The 21,908-nt window shown below is 43.8% G+C and overlaps 1 protein-coding gene across 2 annotated transcripts in view; it reads right to left on the reverse strand.

The window, feature by feature from the left end:
* CLIC4 (chloride intracellular channel 4) overlaps window positions 1–21,908 on the reverse strand; it is a 180,285-nt gene that overhangs the window by 64,001 nt on the left and 94,376 nt on the right. Inside the window, exon 1 of one of the 2 annotated variants that reach the window (XM_077296133.1) lies at window positions 8,977–9,446. The exons of the other annotated variant lie outside the window; for it this stretch is intronic. Coding sequence (XP_077152248.1) covers window positions 8,977–9,045 — 69 coding nt within the window. The 5' untranslated portion in view covers window positions 9,046–9,446. Of the gene's footprint in view, window positions 1–8,976; window positions 9,447–21,908 lie in introns of those variants that run through there. 2 annotated transcript variants of the gene reach the window in all.

Here is a 21,908-nt window from a genome sequence, read left to right on the forward strand (position 1 = left end):
TGGTGTGTTTTATAATATGGAATATTGAACATGCTATGCTGGCAAATCTCTGCCATCTTTATCAGATCTAAATTCTAAAGGGATTATCAAATTTCAAATATTTATTAAGTCATAAGATTGCAGGCCTATAACAATCGTAGTTGCTACTCACCTCCCCGGGTACAGGGCTGCCTACTCTGTACTTTGCCGATTGGATACAGCGGATATGTATGATCCGGACGTGAAGTCACAGCTGCAACCAATCACTAGGCTCAGCAATATTGCCAATCTAGATGGCAGAAGCCCCTGAGCCCAGTAACAGGCAGTAATGGTGACGTGAAAAAGACCAAAAGCAAGTACCAATGGAATCCTAGACTACAGAAACAAACCAAAACACAAGGATTCCTAAAATATAACTTTTAATAAATAAAGTTAAAATAACAAAGTTCTAAAATTGAGGACAATACAGTGAAAATGAATAACCAACAAGGGAACTAACTGACCCTTATCAAATACCCTACTCCTGTCCACTACCTATTTGCGGAGGTAGGCACCCTAAGTTTCTGCGGTTGGCGCCTCCGCTCCACGAAGACTGGCCCTGTTTTGGTTTGTTTCAGTAATGGTGACGTGCTCTGTAAAAGTGATGTCACTGCCGCAGCTTATCAACAAAGAATGGAGCAGCAGCAGGGACACAGGGTTGTATCTGGGGAGAGTGACTAACAGCTGTGATTGTTATTTTCTGGGTCTGCAGCCCTATAGTCACAAGATTTGAAATGGGATAGCCCCTGTAAATGTTATATTAATGGGGTTGCCATCTTCTAGAAAGTCCACTGCTGAGTCCCCGCCAATGCTCAAAGCGTCTAACATTGGCTACAGCACTGACATCACTAAGCTCAGTGATTCGGTGCTGCGCTGTCAACATGATGTCATTTATGCAGCCAATATCAGACACTCGAGAGCAGCTGCTACTCAAGCGTTGGACCTCGGGATGGTGAATAAAGGAAGTTTGGGGGGGGGGGGGGGGGAGGGGAGCAAAAAAAATGCACCCAGGGACTTGGAATTATTTTTCAAATGGGACAACCCTTTTAAGTATCCTCACATAAGACAATTGAGTGGTAAATCCATTTAAATATTTTCAGGTCTTGCATGTTTCGGTAGAAATGTTATAAAAGCAATTTCACTTTCTTATTGAGGGATCAAGAAATTGGCATCCAACACACATTGCTCTCTCTCTGAGGAGCATCCAAACCCCTTTTTTTCTATTTTATATAATGTACATTTATCAGCTTTCACTTTCAGTATAGCACATGTAAATTTTTCTTTCACTATTCACTTACCATTGAGATTTGTGTGGTAACTTAAGGTGCATACCAAACTAAAGGATTTTCAGACCCCTAATGCTTGTCTTACAGTTTAATGAACATTATGAGATCAGCCTTTACCCAGCAATTTGCTATCACTTATCCAGATGTCCCAATTGATGGTGACCCTGACTATTTTAGTGCACAGAGGAAAAGTAGGATTTATCCACCTGGTAGTACATATAACCTGTACTTCTCATACCATGGCCCCAATATAGAGTGAATAGAGCTGTTGGAAGTCAGATGAATATAGGACACAGATTCCCCCTCGAGCAAATACTCAGCGTGCAGTCTGAATAAATAACATAAGGACAAAAGAAGAGAAATATCAGGGCAGACAAAGTCATCCATCAACCAGGGCATTACTTCTACTGCCAACCTAGAGCAAAATGCTTTGTGTGATATATATAGGACAATCTCACCTAGCAGAGGGCATAGAAATATTAAGTAGTAGACATACCGTATATTGGTACAGATCTTAATAAAAAGGTGGACGGAACGCAAGTAGCACAATATATAATCCTGTTCTGTTTTTATAACAGATATAGGGGGTAAGAAGGGGTGGAAGCAAACTGTCATGTGCTGCACATTCTTCTGCCATGGGAATTGTACACCATGTGGCTATGTTGACAGCTAAGCCCTAAACTTGTCAAAATGAGAGAAGCAAGGCATCTGTAGGATTTATCTGGTCCGGAATGTCAGTGCAGTCAGAAGATAGCTATGAATGAATATATGGTCATTTACACCCAGGAAATCACTCACACCACTACAGGGACATTGGTCAGCTGGCCCACACCACCACCACAAGGAAAATTAATGTCCTGTTAAACACTTAATGAAGCATCAAAGGGATTCTGTCACTAAGAACAACCCCCTCCAAACCACACATGCATGTCTTTGAAATGTAAATCCTTAGAAAAAAAGGTTTGAATCTGTTGCTGCATTCCTGATTCATTATCGTCATAATTCATATGCAAATTATGCATTAAGTGCTGTGGTCATGACAGAGAACAGGAGCCTCTGCCTTTCCAGGTTGTTTCCCCACCCATCAGCAGTCTCTTTGCTTATCATATTGGCAGGGAGTGATCAATCACAATAAAGAGGCTGTTGGAAGGTGGGGAAACAACCTGGGGAGGCAGTGGTTCTCCAAGCACTCTGTCAAACCCAGACCATTTAGTGCCTCATTTGCATAAAAATTAACACACTAAATTCGGAAACGTAGCAACACACAAGTTAATGTCCATTGATTTACATTTCAAGAAGCTGCATGCCTATTTCTGTGGTTTGGTGAGGAGGGGGTGATAGTTGATCTTACTAACAGATTTATTTTAAAGGGAACTTGTCATGTAAAAACACACTACCTACCTGCAGATATAGGTTTAATCTGCAGAATAATAGTGTTCTGAACCTGCCTGGCACCAGCACCAGAGACCCGCTTTACTCCTCCCAGCAGCATTCTGGCTTCAGTCACGAGGATGGCACCGGTTCAGCCACCGCTGCCACCGCTCCCCAAGGCATGACTGACAGCTCGCTCAGCATTAGGGCCAGCTGTCAACCAGAAACGGGGGTGCGGTTACAGCCACTGCTCTATACACAGAGCGCTGAGTGAACCTGTGCCAGTGCCACACCGGTGACTAAAACCTGAACGCTACCGGTAGCGGGGGGTATAACCGCAGGCACCAGGCGGGTTCAGAAAGCTATTAACCTGCAAATTAACCCCATATCTGCAGGTTGATAGCATTTTTTTTAGTATGACAGGTTCCCGTAAAAGGAATTTGTCATGTAATTTTTCCCTATTAAACTATCGACTTGCCTGGATAATCATTGAAAATGTATTTATACAGTACTTAAAGGGACTCTGTCACCTGAATTTGGAGAGAACAATTTTCAGCCATAGGGGCGGGGTTTTCGGGTGTTTGATTCACCCTTTCCTTACCCGCTGGCTGCATGCTGGCTGCAATATTGGATTGAAGTTCATTCTCTGTCCTCCATAGTACACGCCTGCGTAATTGACTGGAATTGAGATGGGACACCATGTCGCGTCTGGAGAGCCACTGATGTGCCTAAACATTGAAACCCCCCACAAGTGACACCATTTTGGAAAGTAGACCCCCTAAGGAACTTATCTAGATGTGTGGTGAGCACTTTGAACCCCAATTGTTTCACTACAGTTTATAACGCAGAGCCGTGAAAATAAAAAAATCTCTTTTTTTTCCACAAAAATTATTTTTTAGCCCCCAGTTTTGTATTTTCCCAAGGGTAACAGGAGAAATTGGACCCCAAAAGTTGTTGTCCAATTTGTCCTGAGTACGCTGATACCCCATATGTGGGAGAAAACTACTGTTTGGGCACATGGCAGAGCTCGGAAGGGAAGGAGCGCCATTTGGAATGCAGACATGGATTGCTCTGCAGGCGTCACGTTGCATTTGCAGAGCCCCTGATGTACCCAAACAGTAGAAACCCCCCACACGTGACCTCATATTGGAAACTAGACCCCCCAAGGAACTTATCTAGATGTGTTGTGAGAACTTTGAACCCCCCAAGTGTTTCACTACAGTTTATAACAAAGAGCCGTGAAAATAAAAAATCGCAGCCATTTTGGATCCGGGCCTGCAGGGAGGAGGAGGTAGGAGACCCTCGGAGCAACGCGATCACATTTTGCTATGTTTTGACGAATATCTCCTTTGAAAATGATGTGTAAATGACAGAATTGCTGTATGTAGAAGCTCATGTTAAAAATCATAATGCAGTCAGATAGCAAATCGCACTGCACTCGGATGTCGGATGCCAGGTGTGAAAAATCCGATTGTACTCGCATGACACTCATGTAACTCTCTGCACGGAGACTAGGGTAGATTTTTCCATAAGGTAAGTGTGACGCAGGCCATATTCAAAGACTCCTCAGATCCCATTCTGCATTATTGGTTTTAATTTTAAAAGAAGCCCTTCCAAAAGTTAAACCTTTGTAAATGTGTATGTAATGTAGTGCAAGTGTATTAATATACTTACCAATGTCATCTTCCCCAGTCCTCTGCTCACTCACAAAACTTCTACTCCAAGTTGCAGGCACATGCTGGGGTTTATATGTGAGGCACATGTCACGTTTAGGTTTCATTCACACTTCCGTTTAAACATGTACTTGGAAAAAGGTATGATGGTCATCAGTGATTTGGATGCATGTGTTGTCAGTGTGTGTCATCAGTATTTTTTCTGTATATGAACTTTAAGGCTGGAGTCACACTACCGTAGAATAAGGGTGAGTGCTATACGACAACATCACATAGCACTCAGACCAGTGTTAATCTATGGGTCAGCTCACATCACCGTATTTTTTCTCAGGCATATTCGACGTGTGTGTAAAATTGCAGCATGTTGCGATTGTACGCATATATCGTCCAAGACTCGCCATTGCAAGCCTATGGGTGCGAGAAAAACTTGGGACACCACACGGAGCATCAGTGTGACTTGAGAGAAATACGAACACATTTTCCTCATTTCAGCCCATTGAGTCATTAAATTCAATGGGGAAAATCAGTGAGAAATGTAAAGCCACACGGATGTCATACGGATGCATAGGTGCGAGAAAATCGCATCATCGCATTGCTAACGCATTACACACGATGACCATACGGAGAACACTTCTGCAACTATCGGCAGGGAGACTCGGACCGATTCTCCATACATTTAGTGTGACGCCTGCCTAACAGTCAAATCTATTGCTGCTCTGATATCAGTGGATCTATGACTACATCATAGTTCAATATTAGGTAACAGAAGGACCAGGCATGTCAGATTTTAAGATGCCCAATTCTTTGCTCTCAAGAACTAGCCACCACCAGAAGTGTCGGGAGGCACCCTATCCCTATTAGGCTACTTTCACACTAGCGTTAACTGCATTCCGTCACAATGCGTCGTTTTGCCGAAAAAACGCATCCTGCAAAAGTGTTTGCAGGATGCGTTTTTTCGCCATTGATTAACATGAAGCGACGCATTGTGACGGATTGCTACACGTCGCACCCGTCGTGCGACGAATGCGTCGTGCAGTGGCGGACCGTCGGGAGCAAAAAACGCTACATGTAACGTTTTTTGCTCACGACGGTCCGCTTTTTCCGACCGCGCATGCGCGGCCGGAACCCCACCGGAACTCCGCCCCGCACCTCACAATGGGGCAGCGGATGCGCTGGAAAAATGCATCCGCTGCCCCCGTTGTGCGGCGGGGACAATGCTAGCGTCGGGGACCTCGGCCCGACGCACGGCGACGGGCCGAGCCCGACGCTAGTGTGAAAGAAGCCTTAGGCTATATGCCCACGTTGCAGAAATGCTGTGGAAATGTCTGCAGCTTTTCCGCAACACCCTGTGACGGTTACATCGCATGCTTAATTTGCATTCGTTTTCCTATGCTGCATCAATAGTAAAAGATAGAATGTTAAAAATAATAATAAAATATGGTTATTCTCACCTTCTGACGGCTCCCGATCTCCTCAGCGGCACTTCCTGTACGTTCCGTTCCCAGGGACGCTTTCCGCAAAGGACCTTTGTGATGTCACGGTTGCGTGACCGCGACGTCATCTCAGGTGATTTGCGCAATGCATCCCTAGGAATGGAAGCCGCCGCGTGCACCGCTGAGAGGCGGGAAGTCTCCGGGGGCCATTGGAAGGTAAGTATATCCCGATTTTTTATTTTAATTCTGTTTTTTACATGAATATGATTCCCTGGGCCTGCAGGACAGCCTCCTCTCCTCCAGATCCTGGGTACCATCCGCACATGAAGCGCTCACTTTACGCATGGTGGGCATAGCCACATGAATAAAGTGAGCATTTCAATGCAATCCTATGGCTGCGGAATCACAGCGATTCGGCAGAAATAATTAACATGCTGCGGATTTTACCCCTATGAGATTCCGCAGCGGGAAAATCCGCAGCATGGGCACAGCAACTGCGGAATCCCATAGAATTGCATGGGAAAGCGGTTTTTAAGCGTTTCTGCTGAGGCAAAAAACACGGCAGAAACGCATAAAAAACGCAAAGTGGGCACACAGCCTTAAACTCCTTCCTGACACTGCTAACCATGATGTACTAGAAGCCTAAGACATTGTTGTGCTATGACTGGGAGGGAAGAGTGAAAGAGGTAGTCCCAAGAAGAGACTGAAGAAACACTCAGATGGACTGCAAGGAGAGAGATGTCACATACTTGGCTTCAAAAGTAACAAATGTGAATATTTCTGCAGTAGAGCGACAATGCAAAAAAGGAAAAGGAGCTTGAGGATTTTGACACTGTATTGAACACAATTGTTTTGGGCAAGTGAAAGGTCCTCTTTAAACAATGGATCATTTTCTGATAGCTTTCCTTGAGGCCGGGTGCACACGATCCGGAAGTGGCAGTGCTTTGGGCCAAGCACATGTTCGCTGCATCCAAAGCGTTGCCAGCTATTGAACGCAGGTGAATCCGCATGTGTTTACTGAACCGTGCGAGTTCACTGCATCCATTACATTGTATTGGTGAAATTTCTCTAGCGGAGGCTCGCGTCTCTGCAAGATAAATTTACAGGCTGCGGTCTGGAAAGACACGTCGCACGTCCATCTACACAGGTGAGCCGCAGGTGTCTGTGGACACATAGTCGATATGGGATTTCTTGAAATCCCATCCACGACGCTGTGGGTTTGATGCTGCACAAGTATGCAGCGTTTATTGATCGTCTGCACATACCCTTAAAGAGTTTGCCCAGTTAAAACAATTTATCACCTATCCACAGAATAGATAGCTTGATAATCAGTGGGTGTCCCACCATTGGGATCAGCACCAATTGGCAGACAGAGGAATTTTATCAGGATACAAAATGGTGCGACAGATCAGACATCTGACTGATGCGCCATTCATTTGCTATATGGCTGCCAAAAAAAGCTGAGTGCAACACTTGGCAGCTCCATAGGTAATGGTCCAACAGTTCAGCATTCTCACTGCTGCTCCATTCTAACGGGTACAAGTTCCGCATTCTGCTGGTCAGTGCGAGTCCCATCAGTCAGATGCCCACCGATCAACTAGTTATCACTTCTTTTCACTGGATAGCTCCTTCAACTTCAATAAAAATGTTGCCTTCAAGTGTGTATAGCATTACTGAATAACTCAGGACTTTGTCACAAGCATTCAAGCAATGAGAAATGTTTACAAATTATTTATTTTGGGATAATGGGAGTAATCCCAGAGTAAGGATGTGCTTTACACTTTTCTCTGCACTTACAGATTTATCTCTACAATGGCATGTTAGGCTTCTTTCACACCTCCGTCGGTACGCGGCCGTCGCTAGGCGTCGGCACGACGTACCGACGGACGTTGGCGATTTTTTGCACAACGTGAGCAGCAGACGCAGTGTTTCAACGCGTCCGCTGCCCATAGTAAACTCCCAGGAGGGAGGGAGGAGGGGGTGGAGTTATGGCCAGGCATGCCCAGTTTAAAATGCAGAACACGACGTATGAAAAAACGTTCCCTTGAACGTTTTTTCGCTACGACGGTCCGCCAAATACCGACACATCCAGTGCACGACGTATGGAACATGTGTCCATACGTCAGTAATACAAGTCTATGTGAAAAAACAAAAAGACGCATTGTGACGGTTGGGAAAAGACGGAGGTGTGAAAGTAGCCTTAGCATGAACACCACGTGCATAAACATAATACTTAAGAATGATGTTCCACATGGGAAATCAATCAGTTCATTAGAGACATCTTGTAGTGTATGCTCCTTTAATTGTCCATCTCCCAGTAAAGCAATGGATCATGGTCCTCTGCACCATGATGTCAGTGAAAGCTGCACTACTGCATGGTGCCCCTGATGAAAGTACCACCCTGTCCACCCTGCTGTATGGCGACCCTGATGGAAGCGCCAGCCTGACCACCCTGCTGCATGGCGACCCTGATGGAAACGCCAGCCTGACCACCCTGCTGCATGGCGACCCTGATGGAAACGCCAGCCTGACCACCCTGCTGCATGGCGACCCTGATGGAAGCGCCAGCCTGACCACCCTGCTGCATGGTGACCCTGATGAAAGTACCAGCCTGACCACCCTGCTGCATGGTGACACTGATGGAAGCACCAGCCTGACCACCCTGCTGCATGGTGACCCTGATGAAAGCACCAGCCTGACCACCCTGCTGCATGGTGACCCTGATGAAAGTGCCAGCCTGACCACCCTGCTGCATGGTGACCCTGATGAAAGTGCCAGCCTGACCACCCTGCTGCATGGTGACCCTGATGAAAGTACCAGCCTGACCACCCTGCTGCATGGTGACCCTGATGAAAGCACCAGCCTGACCACCCTGCTGCATGGTGACCCTGATGGAAGCACCAGCCTAACCACCCTGCTGCATGGTGACCCTGATGAAAGTGCCAGCCTGACCACCCTGCTGCATGGTGACCCTGATGAAAGTGCCAGCCTGACCACCCTGCTGCATGGTGACACTGATGAAAATACCAGGCTATCCACTCAGGACCAGCAAACATCAGGGATTAGTGCCGCCACAGAGGGGATTAGTGTTACATAATGTGCCAAGGATGGGAAGTTAGAAGGTTGCCCTCCACGAGGCCAGCACAGGATACGATGGCACAGGCCAGCACAGGACACGATGGCACACTCACTCACCTTGACGAAGAGCTCTATGAGGTTATCTTTGTCCTCCAGCACTCCGTTCTGCGGCACGGGCACGGACATGTCTGCAGCTCTGCTGTAGTGTGCACTCCGCCAACTTCTCCCGGGCTGCTCCCCTCTCCTCCTTGTCTGGTGGTCCCACTTTCTTCACTACCTTCTTCCCTCTCCCACAGGGCGGTCTCTGGGGACTTCGCCTATTCTACCACTAGTGTTTTTTTCTCTTTACACCCTCTGTAGTCTTAGCCAGAGATGAGCGTGCATGGAAAAGGCACTATGGAGTCTACGGCTCTCCACACGGCAGGGAGGCAGACTGGATAACGGGACGTTACTGGCAGCTGGGGCAGAGAAAGGGAGGAGGCGGGAAGGAGGGCGCGGCAAGGCGAGCAAGTGGAATCATTATTAACCGCTTCATTCTCGTCACACACGCACAATGTGCCACAGTGTTTCCAGTGGGTGGAGGGCCGTGCCCAGGCTGCACACCGCCACTCAGTAGTATAATACCCCGCACTGTTCTCACTTTACTGCTGAGGGTGTACACTTGGCGCTGTGGAACTGTGTGACGAGATTCTGTCAGTAATGGTGGGTGCTTCCGACTTCTGTGGGAGATTTGTCATTATACAAAGTGTGAGGCTGCCGTCACACTAGCAGGATTTGGTCAGTATTTTACCTCAGTATTTGTAAGCCAAAACCAGGAGTGGTACAGTCAGAGAAAAGTATAATAGAAACACGTCACCACTTCTGCATTTATCACCCACTCCTGGTTTTGGCTTACACATACTGAGGTAAAATACTGACCAAATACTGATAGTGTGACGGCACTGCAGCCTGAGGCCGGCCTCACACTCAGCGTATGTAAATACGGTCCGTTTTTTACGGCCGTAATCCGCAGTAAAAGTCCCCAAAATAGTGATCCGTATGTCATCCGTAGGCAGGGTGTGTCAGCGTATTTTGCGCATGGCATCCTCCGTATGTAATCCGTATGGCATCCTTACTGCGATATTTTCTCGCAGGCTTGCAAAACCGACATCTAATGGATTTATGTGCTCAAATGTTCGTTAAAACATATATACAGTATATATATATATATATATATATATATATATATATGTCATTGAGACACATATATATATATATATATATATATATATATATATTCTGTATTTATATTTAATTCAGCGCGATATATGTGAAAAGCCGGTAATTCAATTGCCGGCTTTTCATTTCTCCTTCCCAAACCCGACACGATATGAGACATGGTTTACATACAGTAAACCATCTCATATCCCTTTTTTTTTTTTTGCATATTCCACACTACTAATGTTAGTAGTGTGTATGTGCAAAATGTGGGCGCTGTAGCTGCTAAAATAAAGGGTTAAATGGCGGAAAAAATTGGCGTGGGCTCCCTCGCAATTTTCTCTGCCAAAGTGGTAAAGCCAGTGACTGAGGGCAGATATTAATAGCCTAGAGAGGGTCCATGGTTATTGCGCCCCCCCCCCCCCCCCCCCCGGCTACAATCATCTGCCCCCAGCCACCCCCGAAAAGGCACATCTGGAAGATGCGCCTATTCTGGCACTTGGCCACTCTCTTCCCACTCCCGTGTAGCGGTGGGATATGGGGTAATGAAGGGTTAATGTCACCTTGCTATTGTAAGGTGACATTAAGCCAGATTAATAATGGAGAGGCGTCAATTATGACACCTATCCATTATTAATCCAATAGTACTAAATGGTTAATAAAACACACACACATTATTAAATAGTATTTTAATGAAATAAACACACAGGTTGTTTTAATATTTTATTGTTCTCTCAATCAAGACCCTCGCTCTGAAAAATAATAAACCAACAATATACATACCTTCAGATGATCTGTCACGTCCCACGAAGTAAATCCATCTGAAGTGTTGTGAATTCTGCTTTTGGGTTCCCTCCGGTGGTGGTAGGTGGTAATGCAGTTGTCCCTGAGTTGCAGTCCTGGTCAGGTGTTTCTGCTGATTGCAGTTCTGACTGGGGTATTTAGGTGTGCAGGATCCATTAGTCCTTGCCAGTTGTCAATTGTTGTTGGGAGGTGTTGGACCTCTGCCTGGTTCCTGCCTTTCTGCCAAATCAGCAAAGATAAGTGTCTGGGTTTTTTTTCTGTGGCACACATGCTGTGTGCTTCATGATTCAGTGCTATTCTTTTGTGTTTTCTTGTCCAGCTTGGATTGTGTCAGTGTTTTCTCAGTCTTGTTGGATTCTCTGGGGTTGCAGATATTCATTCCATGTCTTTAGTTAGATTGTGGAATTTTTTGTATCATCTGCTGTGGATATTTTTGGAAGGGTTTTAATACTGACCGCTTAGTATTCTGTCCTATCCTTTCCTATTTAGCTAGAGTGGCCTCTTTTGCTAAATCTTGTTTTCTGCCTGCGTGTGTCTTTTCTTCTCCTACTCACAGTCAATATTCGTGGGGGCTGCCTATCCATTGGGGTTCTGCTCTGAGGCAAGGTAGTATTCCTATTTCCATCTATAGGGGTATTTAGTCCTCCGGCTGTGTCGAGGTGTCTAGGGTTTGTTAGGCACACCCCACGGCTACTTCTAGTTGCAGTGTTAGTTCAGGATCTGCGGTCAGTATAGTTTCCACCTACTCCAGAGAAAGTTTCATGCGGCTCCAAGGTCACCGGATCATAACAATACAACTGGCCAATAATGAGCTAAATGCATCTCAGAAGAAGGGAAGAAAGATGTTGAGCCATTTTTTTTTCTGCAGTCTGTTTTGTCTTTTTTTCCCTCTTTATTTATGGGTGGCTGAGGAGTCTTGTGCTAGCATGGATGTTCAGGAATTAGCTTCTCATGTAGACCAACTTGCTGCTAGGGTACAAGGTATTTCTGATTATATTGTTCAGACTCCTGTTTTAGAACCGAAGATTCCTACTCCTGATTTGTTTTTTGGTGACAGGTCCAAATTTTTGAGTTTTAAAAACAATTGTAAACTGTTTTTTGCTTTGAGACCTCGATCCTCCGGTGATTCCATTCAGCAGGTTAAAATCGTCATCTCCCTGCTGCGTGGTGATCCACAGGATTGGGCATTTTCCCTGGAATCTGGGAATCCTGCTTTGCTTAATGTAGACTCCTTTTTTCAGGCTTTAGGATTATTATATGATGAACCAAATTCTGTAGATCAAGCGGAGAAGACCTTGTTGGCCCTGTCACAGGGTCAAGAGGCGGCAGAATTGTATTGTCAGAAATTCAGAAAATGGTCTGTCTTGACTAAATGGAATGATGATGCTTTGGCGGAAATTTTCAGAAAGGGTCTTTCTGAATCCGTTAAAGATGTTATGGTGGGGTTTCCCACGCCTTCCGGTCTGAGTGATTCTATGTCTCTGGCCATTCAGATTGATCGGCGTTTGCGGGAGCGTAGAACTGTGCGCGCTGTGGCGTCGTCCTCAGAGCCAATTCCTGAGCCAATGCAGTGTGATAGGATTCTGTCTAGGACAGAACGACAAGGACTCAGACGTCAGAAAAGGTTGTGTTATTATTGTGGCGACGCTTCTCATGTCATTTCAGTCTGCCCTAAGTGGACAAAAAGGATCGCTAGTTCATTTACCATCAGTACTGTACAACCTAAATTTCTGTTATCGGTGTTCTTGATCTGCTCATTGTCATCATTTTCTGTCATGGCATTTGTGGATTCAGGCGCCGCCTTGAACTTAATGGATTTTGAGTTTGCCAGGCGTTTTCGCTTGCAGCCTTTGCAGAACCCTATTCCTTTAAGGGGGATTGATGCTACACCTTTGGCTAAAAATAAGCCTCAGTTTTGGACACAGGTGACCATGCACATGGCGCCAGCCCATCAGGAAGATTGTCGATTTCTGGTGTTGCATAATTTGCATGATGTTATCGTGCTGGGTTTTCCGTGGTTGCAGGTACATAATTCTGTGTTGGATTGGAAGTCTATGTCTGTGACTAGTTGGGGTTGTCAGGGGGTTCATAATGATGTTCCTTTGATGTCAATCTCCTCTTCTTCCTCTTCTGAAATTCCAGAGTTTTTGTCTGATTTTCAGGATGTATTCGATGAGCCCAAGTCCAGTTCCCTTCCACCGCACAGGGACTGTGATTGTGCTATTGACTTGATTCCAGGCAGTAAGTTTCCTAAGGGCCGACTTTTCAACCTGTCTGTGCCTGAACATACCGCCATGGGGAGTTATGTTAAGGAGTCTTTGGAGAAAGGGCATATTCGGCCATCTTCTTCACCGTTGGGAGCGGGATTCTTTTTTGTTGCTAAGAAGGATGGCTCCTTGAGACCTTGTATTGATTATTGCCTCTTGAATAAGATCACGGTCAAGTTTCAATACCCTTTACCTTTGCTTTCTGATTTGTTTGCTAGGATTAAGGGGGCTAGTTGGTTTACTAAGATTGACCTTCGGGGGGCATATAATCTAGTTCGTATTAAACAGGGTGATGAATGGAAAACTGCGTTTAATATGCCCGAAGGCCATTTTGAATACCTTGTGATGCCATTCGGGCTCACTAATGCTCCATCGGTTTTTCAATCCTTCATGCATGATATCTTCCGGACTTATATTGATAAATTCTTGATTGTATATTTGGACGATATTTTGATTTTTTCCGATGATTGGGAGTCTCATGTGGAACAGGTCAGGATGGTATTTCAGATCCTTCGTGACAATGCTTTGTTTGTGAAGGGATCTAAGTGCCTCTTTGGGGTGCAGAAGGTTTCTTTTTTTGGGCTTCATTTTTTCTCCCTCATCTATGGAGATGGATACGGTTAAGGTTCAGGCCATTTATGATTGGATTCCACCCAGATCCGTGAAGAGCCTTCAGAAATTTTGGGGTTTTGCAAATTTTTATCGTCGTTTCATTGCTAATTTCTCCAGCGTGGTTAAACCCTTGACCGATTTGACGAAGAAAGGCGCTGATGTGGCGAATTGGTCCTCTGCGGCTGTCTCTGCCTTTCAGGAGCTTAAACGCCGATTTACTTCTGCTCCGGTGTTGCGCCAACCGGATGTTTCCCTTCCGTTTCAGGTTGAGATTGACGCCTCTGAGATTGGGGCAGGGGCCGTTTTGTCTCAGAGGGATTCTGTGGGTTCCTTGATGAAACCGTGTGCCTTCTTCTCCGGCAAGTTTTCGCCTGCTGAACGCAATTATGATGTTGGCAATCGGGAGTTGTTGGCTATGAAGTGGGCGTTTGAGGAGTGGCGACATTGGCTTGAGGGAGCTAAGCATCGTATTGTGGTCCTGACTGATCATAAGAATCTGATTTACCTCGAGTCTGCCAAACGGCTGAGTCCTAGACAGGCTCGATGGTCCTTGTTTTTTTCCCGTTTTGATTTCGTGGTTTTGTATCTTCCGGGTTCTAAGAATATTAAGGCTGATGCCCTTTCTAGGAGTTTTTTGCCTGATTCTCCTGAGGTCCTTGAACCGGTCGGCATTCTGAAAGAAGGGGTGGTCCTTTCTGCCATTTCCCCTGATTTACGGCATCTTTTAGTGTGTGACAACAGCCAAACATAAAAACCTGATATTAATCTGGTATCACTGTAATCGCACCACCCTGAAGAATAAAGTCACCTAATAACTCATACTGCGTGAGGAATGACGTAAAAATAATAAAACCAATTCTTCACCTGCTGTGAATTTTTACATTCTGCCTCCTAAAGTTCGTAAAAAGGTGCACGTTTATCCTGCACTCTGCGCTGAGCACTTACACCCGGGTTTCCGTGTAAATCTCTGAAATACGTAATTCAGACGAATCCCTCAAAGGAAGATTCCTGTAATGAGGCACATGGAGGCACTGTGGATGCCATTGGACCTGTGATCCGGCGGTGTCCGTCTTTTTAGGATTGCATAAAAGTGCCATCTGCCACAGATTTGTGCACTTCTGAAAAAAAGTACAACGTTGAACAGATGCCAGACAGAGTCCACGGTAACTCTGCTGCTTCACTATACTGAATGGATCCTTTGGGGGCTTCTTCTGAATCACGTCACTCCGAGATTTAAATAGAAACCACAAAGTAAGAGCTCAGCATAGCGTACCGGAAAAATGTCATTCCAAATGTTATGTAAAATGTTCCCAATAAAAGCTTCAACTCAATCTACAAAAAAAGCAAGTTCCCACTCAAGTCTGTAATCTGTTAACAGAAATATAGAGGGCTTCCACGTTACTGGTAGTAAAAAGGCTCTGGAAAAGCGAAATGGCTTGTCACCCTCTAAAAGAAATTCAGCAAATTCTGCGCTTTCAAATGGTATAAAATTCTGTGATACACCTGTGGTGTCAATATAATCATTGCACCCCTAGATGAATTCATTGAGAGGTTTAGTTTGTAAAATGGGGTCACTTATGGGGGGTTCTGCTGTTCTGGCACCTCAGGGACTGTACCAATGTGACATGGCACCCTCAAACCAGTGCCAGCAAAATCTCCACTGTAATATAGCGCTACATCCCTTCTGAGCTTTGCACTGTGCCTCAAAGTTAGTTTTCAACAATATATGGGGTATCGGTGAACTCAGAAGAAATTGCACAAGAAATTTTGGGTCCATTTTCTCCTGTCACCATTGTGAAAATACAAAATTTGGAGCTAAAAAAAAATCCTGGAAAAATGTGATTTTTTTTTATTTTCAGGGCTTAACGTTATAAACTTCTGTGAAGCATCTGTGGGTTTAAGCTGCTCAATACACATCTAGATAAGTTCCCTAAGGGGTCTAGTTTCAAAATGATGTCAATTGTTGGGGATTTCCACTGTTTAGGCACATCAGGGGTTCTCCAAACGCGACATGGCATCTGCTAATTATTTCAGTAAATTTTACATTCGAAAAGTCAAATGGTGCTCCTTCCCTTCTAAGCCCTGCCGTGCACTCAAACAGTTGTTTTCCTCCACATATTGGGTATCTGCGCACTCAGGAGAAATTGAACAACAAACTACATGGAGCAATTTCTCCTTTTACCCTTATGAAAATGCAAAATTTGGAAATTAAAAATTTTTTATCTAGGGAAAAATGTGATTTTTTTTTATTTTCACGGCTGTATGTTGTAAACTTCTGTGAAGCATCTGTTGGTTCAAGGTGCTTAATACACATCTAGATAAGTTCCCTAAGGGGTGTAGTTTCCAAAATGATGACACTTGTTGGGGGTTTCCACTTTTAGGCACATCAGGGGCTCTCCAAACGCGACATGGCATCCGCTAAATATGCCAGCAAATTGTAGATTTAAAAAGTGAAATGGCGTTCCTTCCCTTCCAAGCCCTGCCCTGTGCCCAAACAGTAGATTTCCCCCACATATGGGGTATCGGCATGCTCAGGAGAAATTGCACAACAAATTGTATGGTCAATTTTCTCCTTTTACCCTTGCGAAAGTACAAAAAAATAGGTCTAAAGGAAAAGTTTTGTGAAAGAAAAGTGCAAATTGTCTCTTCAGAGAGGAAGAGGACTAGAACTCTAGTGCCACCTATTGGAAGTTGCAGACACTGTGTTTCGGGGTACTGCCCCTCGTCAGTGCAAAGTGGAGATCTGGTTTGGCTGATTGAGAGGTGTCTGACCGGGATCCAAGAAGTATCGTTTCTCCTTGTGGAGAGTGACACGATAAGCATGTCGAGGTGAGGGGACTTAAAGCTCCTCTGGGAAATATGCAAATTGTCTCTTCAGAGAGGAAGAGGACTAGAACTCTAGTGCCACCTATTGGAAGTAGGAATCAGCCAAACCAGATCTCCACTTTGCACTGACGAGGGGCAGTACCCCGAAACACAGTGTCTGCAAATTGAGATTCTGGTTTGGCTATTATCCTAAGTCATGTGACAAGGCTCGTTAAAGGGTTGACATTGACTGTTAGGATTGCTACTTCCAATAGGTGGCACTAGAGTTCTAGTCCTCTTCCTCTCTGAAGAGACAATTTGCATATTTCCCAGAGGATCATTGCGGCTTTAAGTCTCCTCACCTCGACATGCTTATGGCTACTTTCACACTAGCGTCATACTCGGCCCGTCGCAGAGCGTCGGGCCGACGTACCGACGCTAGCGTTGTTTGCGCTGCACAAAGGGTGCAGCGGATGCTGTTTTTCCACGCATCCGCTGCCCCATTGTGAGGTGCGGGGAGGAGGGGGTGGAGTTCCGGCCGCGCATGCGCGGTCGGAAAAGACGTTTTCGACGTATCAAAAAAGTTGCAAGCAACGTTTTTTGCTGCCGACGGTCCACCACAACACGACGCAACCGTCGCACGACGGTTGCGACGTGTGTCAATGTGTCGCCAATGTTAGTCTATGGAGAAAAAAACGCATCCTGCAAGCACTTTTGCAGGATGCGTTTTTTGACCAAAACGACGCATTGCGACGGAGGACAAAAAACGCCAGTGTGAAAGTACCCTATCATGTCACTCTCTCAGAAACGATACTTCTTGGATCCTGTGAAAGAAAAGTAAATGTTTTTTTTTTTTCCTTCCACATTCCAAAAATTCCTGTGAAGCACCTGAATGGTTAATAGACTTCTTGAATGTGGTTTTGAGTATCTTGAGGGGTGCAGTTTTTAGAATGTTGTTGCTTTTGGGTATTTTGTGTCATGTAGGCCCATCAAAGTCACTTCAAATGTGAGGTGGTCTCTAAAAAATTCTTTAGCATATTTTGTTGCAAAAATTAGAAATCACTGGTCAACTTTTAACCCTTTCAACTTCCTAACAAAGAAAATGGTTTTTTTTTAAATTGTGCTTATCTAAAGTAGACATGTATGAAATGTTGTTTATTAACTATTTTGTGAGATATGACTATCTGCTTTAGGGGCAAAAAAATTAAAAGTTTGAAAATTGCGACATTTTCAAAATTTTCACCAAATTTCCGTTTTTTTCGCAAATAAACACAAGTCGTCTCAAAGAATATTTACCACTATTATAAAGTACAATATGTTACGAGAAAACAATCTCAGAATCAGTGGGATCCAGTGAAGCGTCCCAGAGGTATGACCTCATAAATTGACAGTGGTCAGAATTGTAAAAATTGGTCTGGTCAGGTAGTTGAAAACAGGTTTCGAGGTGAAGGGGTTAAAATGCGGTACAAGAGTAGAATCAGAAAATGCTAAATTGTGGTGTGTGTGTGGAGTATGTGTGTACTTAAAGGGAACCTGTCACCTGAATTTGGCGGGACCGGTTTTGGGTCATATGGGCGGGGTTTTCGGGTGTTTGATTCACCCTTTCCTTACCCGCTGGCTGCATGCTGGCCGCAATATTGCATTGATGTTCATGCTGTGTCCTCCGTAGTACACGCCAGCGCAAGGCAATATTTCCTTGCGCAGGCGTGTACTCCGAAGGACAGAAAATGAACTTCAATCCAATATTGCGGCCAGCATGCAGCCAGCGGGTAAGGAAAGGGTGAATCAAACACCCAAATACCCCGCCCATATGACCCAAAACAAGTCCCGCCAAATTCAGGTGACAGGTTCCCTTTAAAGCAACGTTCACACATTCAGTATTTGGACAGTGTTTTACATCAGTATTTGTAAGCCAAAACCAGGAGTGGGTGAAAAATACAGAAGTGGAGACATGTTTCTTTTCCTCCCACTCATAGTTTTGGCTTACAAATACGAAAGTAAAAACTCACCAAATACTCAACGTGTGAATGTAGATGTGGCTTTAAGTAGATGTGTGGTGTATGTGGTGTGTATGTGTGTGGCTTGTATGTGTGTAAGTTTGTGGTGTGTGTCTTAACCCCTATAAACCATTCATGACCGGAGGTATTATTGTTTTGCGTTTTCGATTTTTACTCCCTTTCTTCCCAAAGCCATAACTTATTTATTTTTCCGTCGAATCGGTCATGTGAATGTTTGTTTTTTTGCCGAACAAGTTGTACTTTTGAAAAACACTATTGGTTGTAACATATCTTGTACTGGAAAACGAGAAAAAATTCCAAGTGCGGTGAAATTGCAAAAAAATTCCACAACTGTTTTTTCTTTTTTCACCTTGTTCACTAAATGCCAAAACTGAACTGCCATTATGATTCTCCAAATGATTATGAGTTCATAGACACCAAACATGACTATACTCTTTTTTATTTAAGTGGTGAAAAAAAATATTGAAACTTTGGTAAAAAAAAAAAAAAGCACCATTTCCGAGACCTGTAGCGTCTCCATTTTTCTTGACCTGGAGCTGGTTAAGGGCTTATTTTTTTGAGCACCTGTTACTGCATTTTATTGCAATGTATCGGCTACCATAAAAAGGAATTTGGGCTTTTTGAATTTTTTTGTCTTTACGCCGTTTAGCGATTGGGTTAATTATTTTTTTACATTGATAAATTGGGCGATTCTGAATGCGGCAATACCAAATATGTGTATATTTTATTTTTTTATGGTTTTATTTCAAATGGGGTGAAAGGGGGGGGGGGTGATTTGAACTTTTATTTTTTTTATTTTTAATATTTATTTATTTATTTTTTTAATTTTTGCATGCTTCAATAATGGGAGACTAGAAGCTGCAGTTTTCTGATCGCCTGTGTGGCGATGATCAGATCGCCGGTGTGTAGCATAAATGCTCACTTGCCTGTGTGTAGAAGAAATGCTCACCGGGCGGCGCTCATATCAATCCGACTATGACTACCATAGAGGTCTGCTGGAGACGTCTGGTTGTCATGCCAACCCATCGGTGACCCGCGATCATGTGGTAAGTGTGAGTTAAATGCCGCTGTTTGAGATTGACAGCAGTATTTAACAAGTTAACAGCCGCGGATGGATCACGATTCCACCCGCGGCTGTTAGAGGCACATGTCAGCTGTACAAAACAGCTGACATGTGTCAGAAAAGATGTCTCATTCCAGAGCCCACATCAAAGGGAGGGATTACAACGCGGGCGTATTCTTATGCCCAACGTCGGAAAGGGGTTAATGACTGGGCCAAATTTTTTAAATCTGACCATTGACACCTCATGTAGCAATAACTCTGGAATGCTTCAAAATAGCCCATTGATTTGGAGATTGTTTTTTCGTGACACATTATACTTTATGATAATGATAAACTTAGGTTGAAATGTTTTGTGTTTATTTATAAAAATATCAGAAATTTGACAAAAATTAAAAAAAATATCAATTTTCAAACTTTGAATGATTATCCCTTTAATCCAATTAGTCATACCACACAAAAAAATTGTAAATAACATTTCCCTCATGTCTGCTTTATATCAGCACCATTTGTAAAATGTTGTTTTATTTTGTTACCATTTTAAAAATTTTAAAAATGTAGCAGGGGTAACGTTTCTCCTTATGGAGAGTGACATACCATCTCTGGCTTGTCAAGGTAAGGAGGCTTATTCGCCGTGCAATGCTCCTCTGGGAAATATAATATGCAAATTGCCTCTTCTGAGAAAAAGAGGACTTAAACTCTATAGCGCCACCTGTTGGAAGTAGCGATCCTACAAGTCACAATCAACCCTTTAACGAGTATATAAAAATGTAGCAATAATTTTTCATTTTTTTCAAGGAAATTTTCAAAACTTATTTTTTTAGGGAACTATTCAGTTTTGAAGTGACTTTGGGGGTTCTATATTTTGGAAACCCCTAAAAATTATACCATTTTAAAAACAGCGCTCTTCAACATATTCAAAATTGCTTTCAGGTAGTTTATTAACACTTCAGGTGCTTTTCAGGAATTAATGCAAAGTGACATAACAGGAATGCAAAAAATATTTTTAGTACCTAAATGTTTCTAACTTCTGATCAGGCCGCTGTAGCTGGAAGACTTTATCATTACTTGGCTATGAGTTGCCCTCACAAACATTAGGATCACACGATCAAGATCTCAGGGTACCGATGGGGTTAAAGAAGGAGCCCCCACACTCTGTTAACCATCCGGATGCTGCAGTTACTATTTACAGCAGTATTGAAGGGGTTAAACGGCCATGGTCGTGCCAACACTGATCATGGCTGATGCAGCAAGTTGTCAGCTATAGTGTACAGCTGATAGCTGCAGGATTATCACCCGTCGGAGGATGCTATTCTCTTATATCAAAGGTCAGTTTTAAGTCGTATTGATGGTCATTAAGGGGTTAAGAAGATGGTGGTGTGGCATGTGCAGTATGTGTGTGTGTGTGTGTGTGACACTTAAGAACATTCAGTATGTTAACTGCTTATTTGGAAATGTTATACTGACTAGGTGATGTCAGACATCATGACATAATGTCTGTTTTGGAGGGCTGGGTTTTTCTCCTGAGCAGAAGCTAATAATATCCCAGAGGAGGAGAAAATAGTGAAATACTAAAATAGAATGATTCCGGTACTTTGTATTTTTTTCCAAATCGTATGTTTTGTAACTAAATATTTGAATGCCAGTATTTCTTTTTTCACCCCTTATTCTTTATGCTTTCTAAGGCAAACTATGTTCCCTGGTTGTCCAATGACAAAATACTAGTATACTACAAGCTCCATTCAGATTACAGGGACAGTAACAGATATTTATGCAGAAAACCTGCCCAGTGTGAATAAACCCTAATACATGCTTTTTTTTTTTAAAAGGGTTATCTATGACTACTAGTGATGAGCGAATATACTCGTTACTCGAGATTTCTCGAGCATGCTCGGGGGGTCCTCCGACTATTTTTTAGTGCTCGGAGATTTAGTTTTTATTGCCACAGCTGAATGATTTCCATCTGTTAGCCAGCATAAGTACATGTGGGGGTTGCCTGGTTGCTAGGGAATCCCCACATGTACTTATGCTGGCTAACAGATGTAAATCATTCAGCTGCGGCAAGAAAAATTAAATCTCCGAGCACTAGAAAATACTCGGAGGACCCCCGAGCATGCTCGAGAAATCTCGAGTAACGAGTATATTCGCTCATCACTAATGACTACTTTATTTTTTTTAGCAAATAGATGAATGGCTGCACTCAATTGTACTAAAGCAAGGGACTGTGTGATATGTGAAATGTGAATAGCATAATGGCTTGTGAAATCTATGAAAAAACACATGAGA

Source organism: Ranitomeya variabilis, chromosome 3 (assembly GCF_051348905.1).
Source record: "Ranitomeya variabilis isolate aRanVar5 chromosome 3, aRanVar5.hap1, whole genome shotgun sequence".
In the NCBI taxonomy this organism is placed as follows: Eukaryota; Metazoa; Chordata; class Amphibia; order Anura; family Dendrobatidae; genus Ranitomeya; species Ranitomeya variabilis.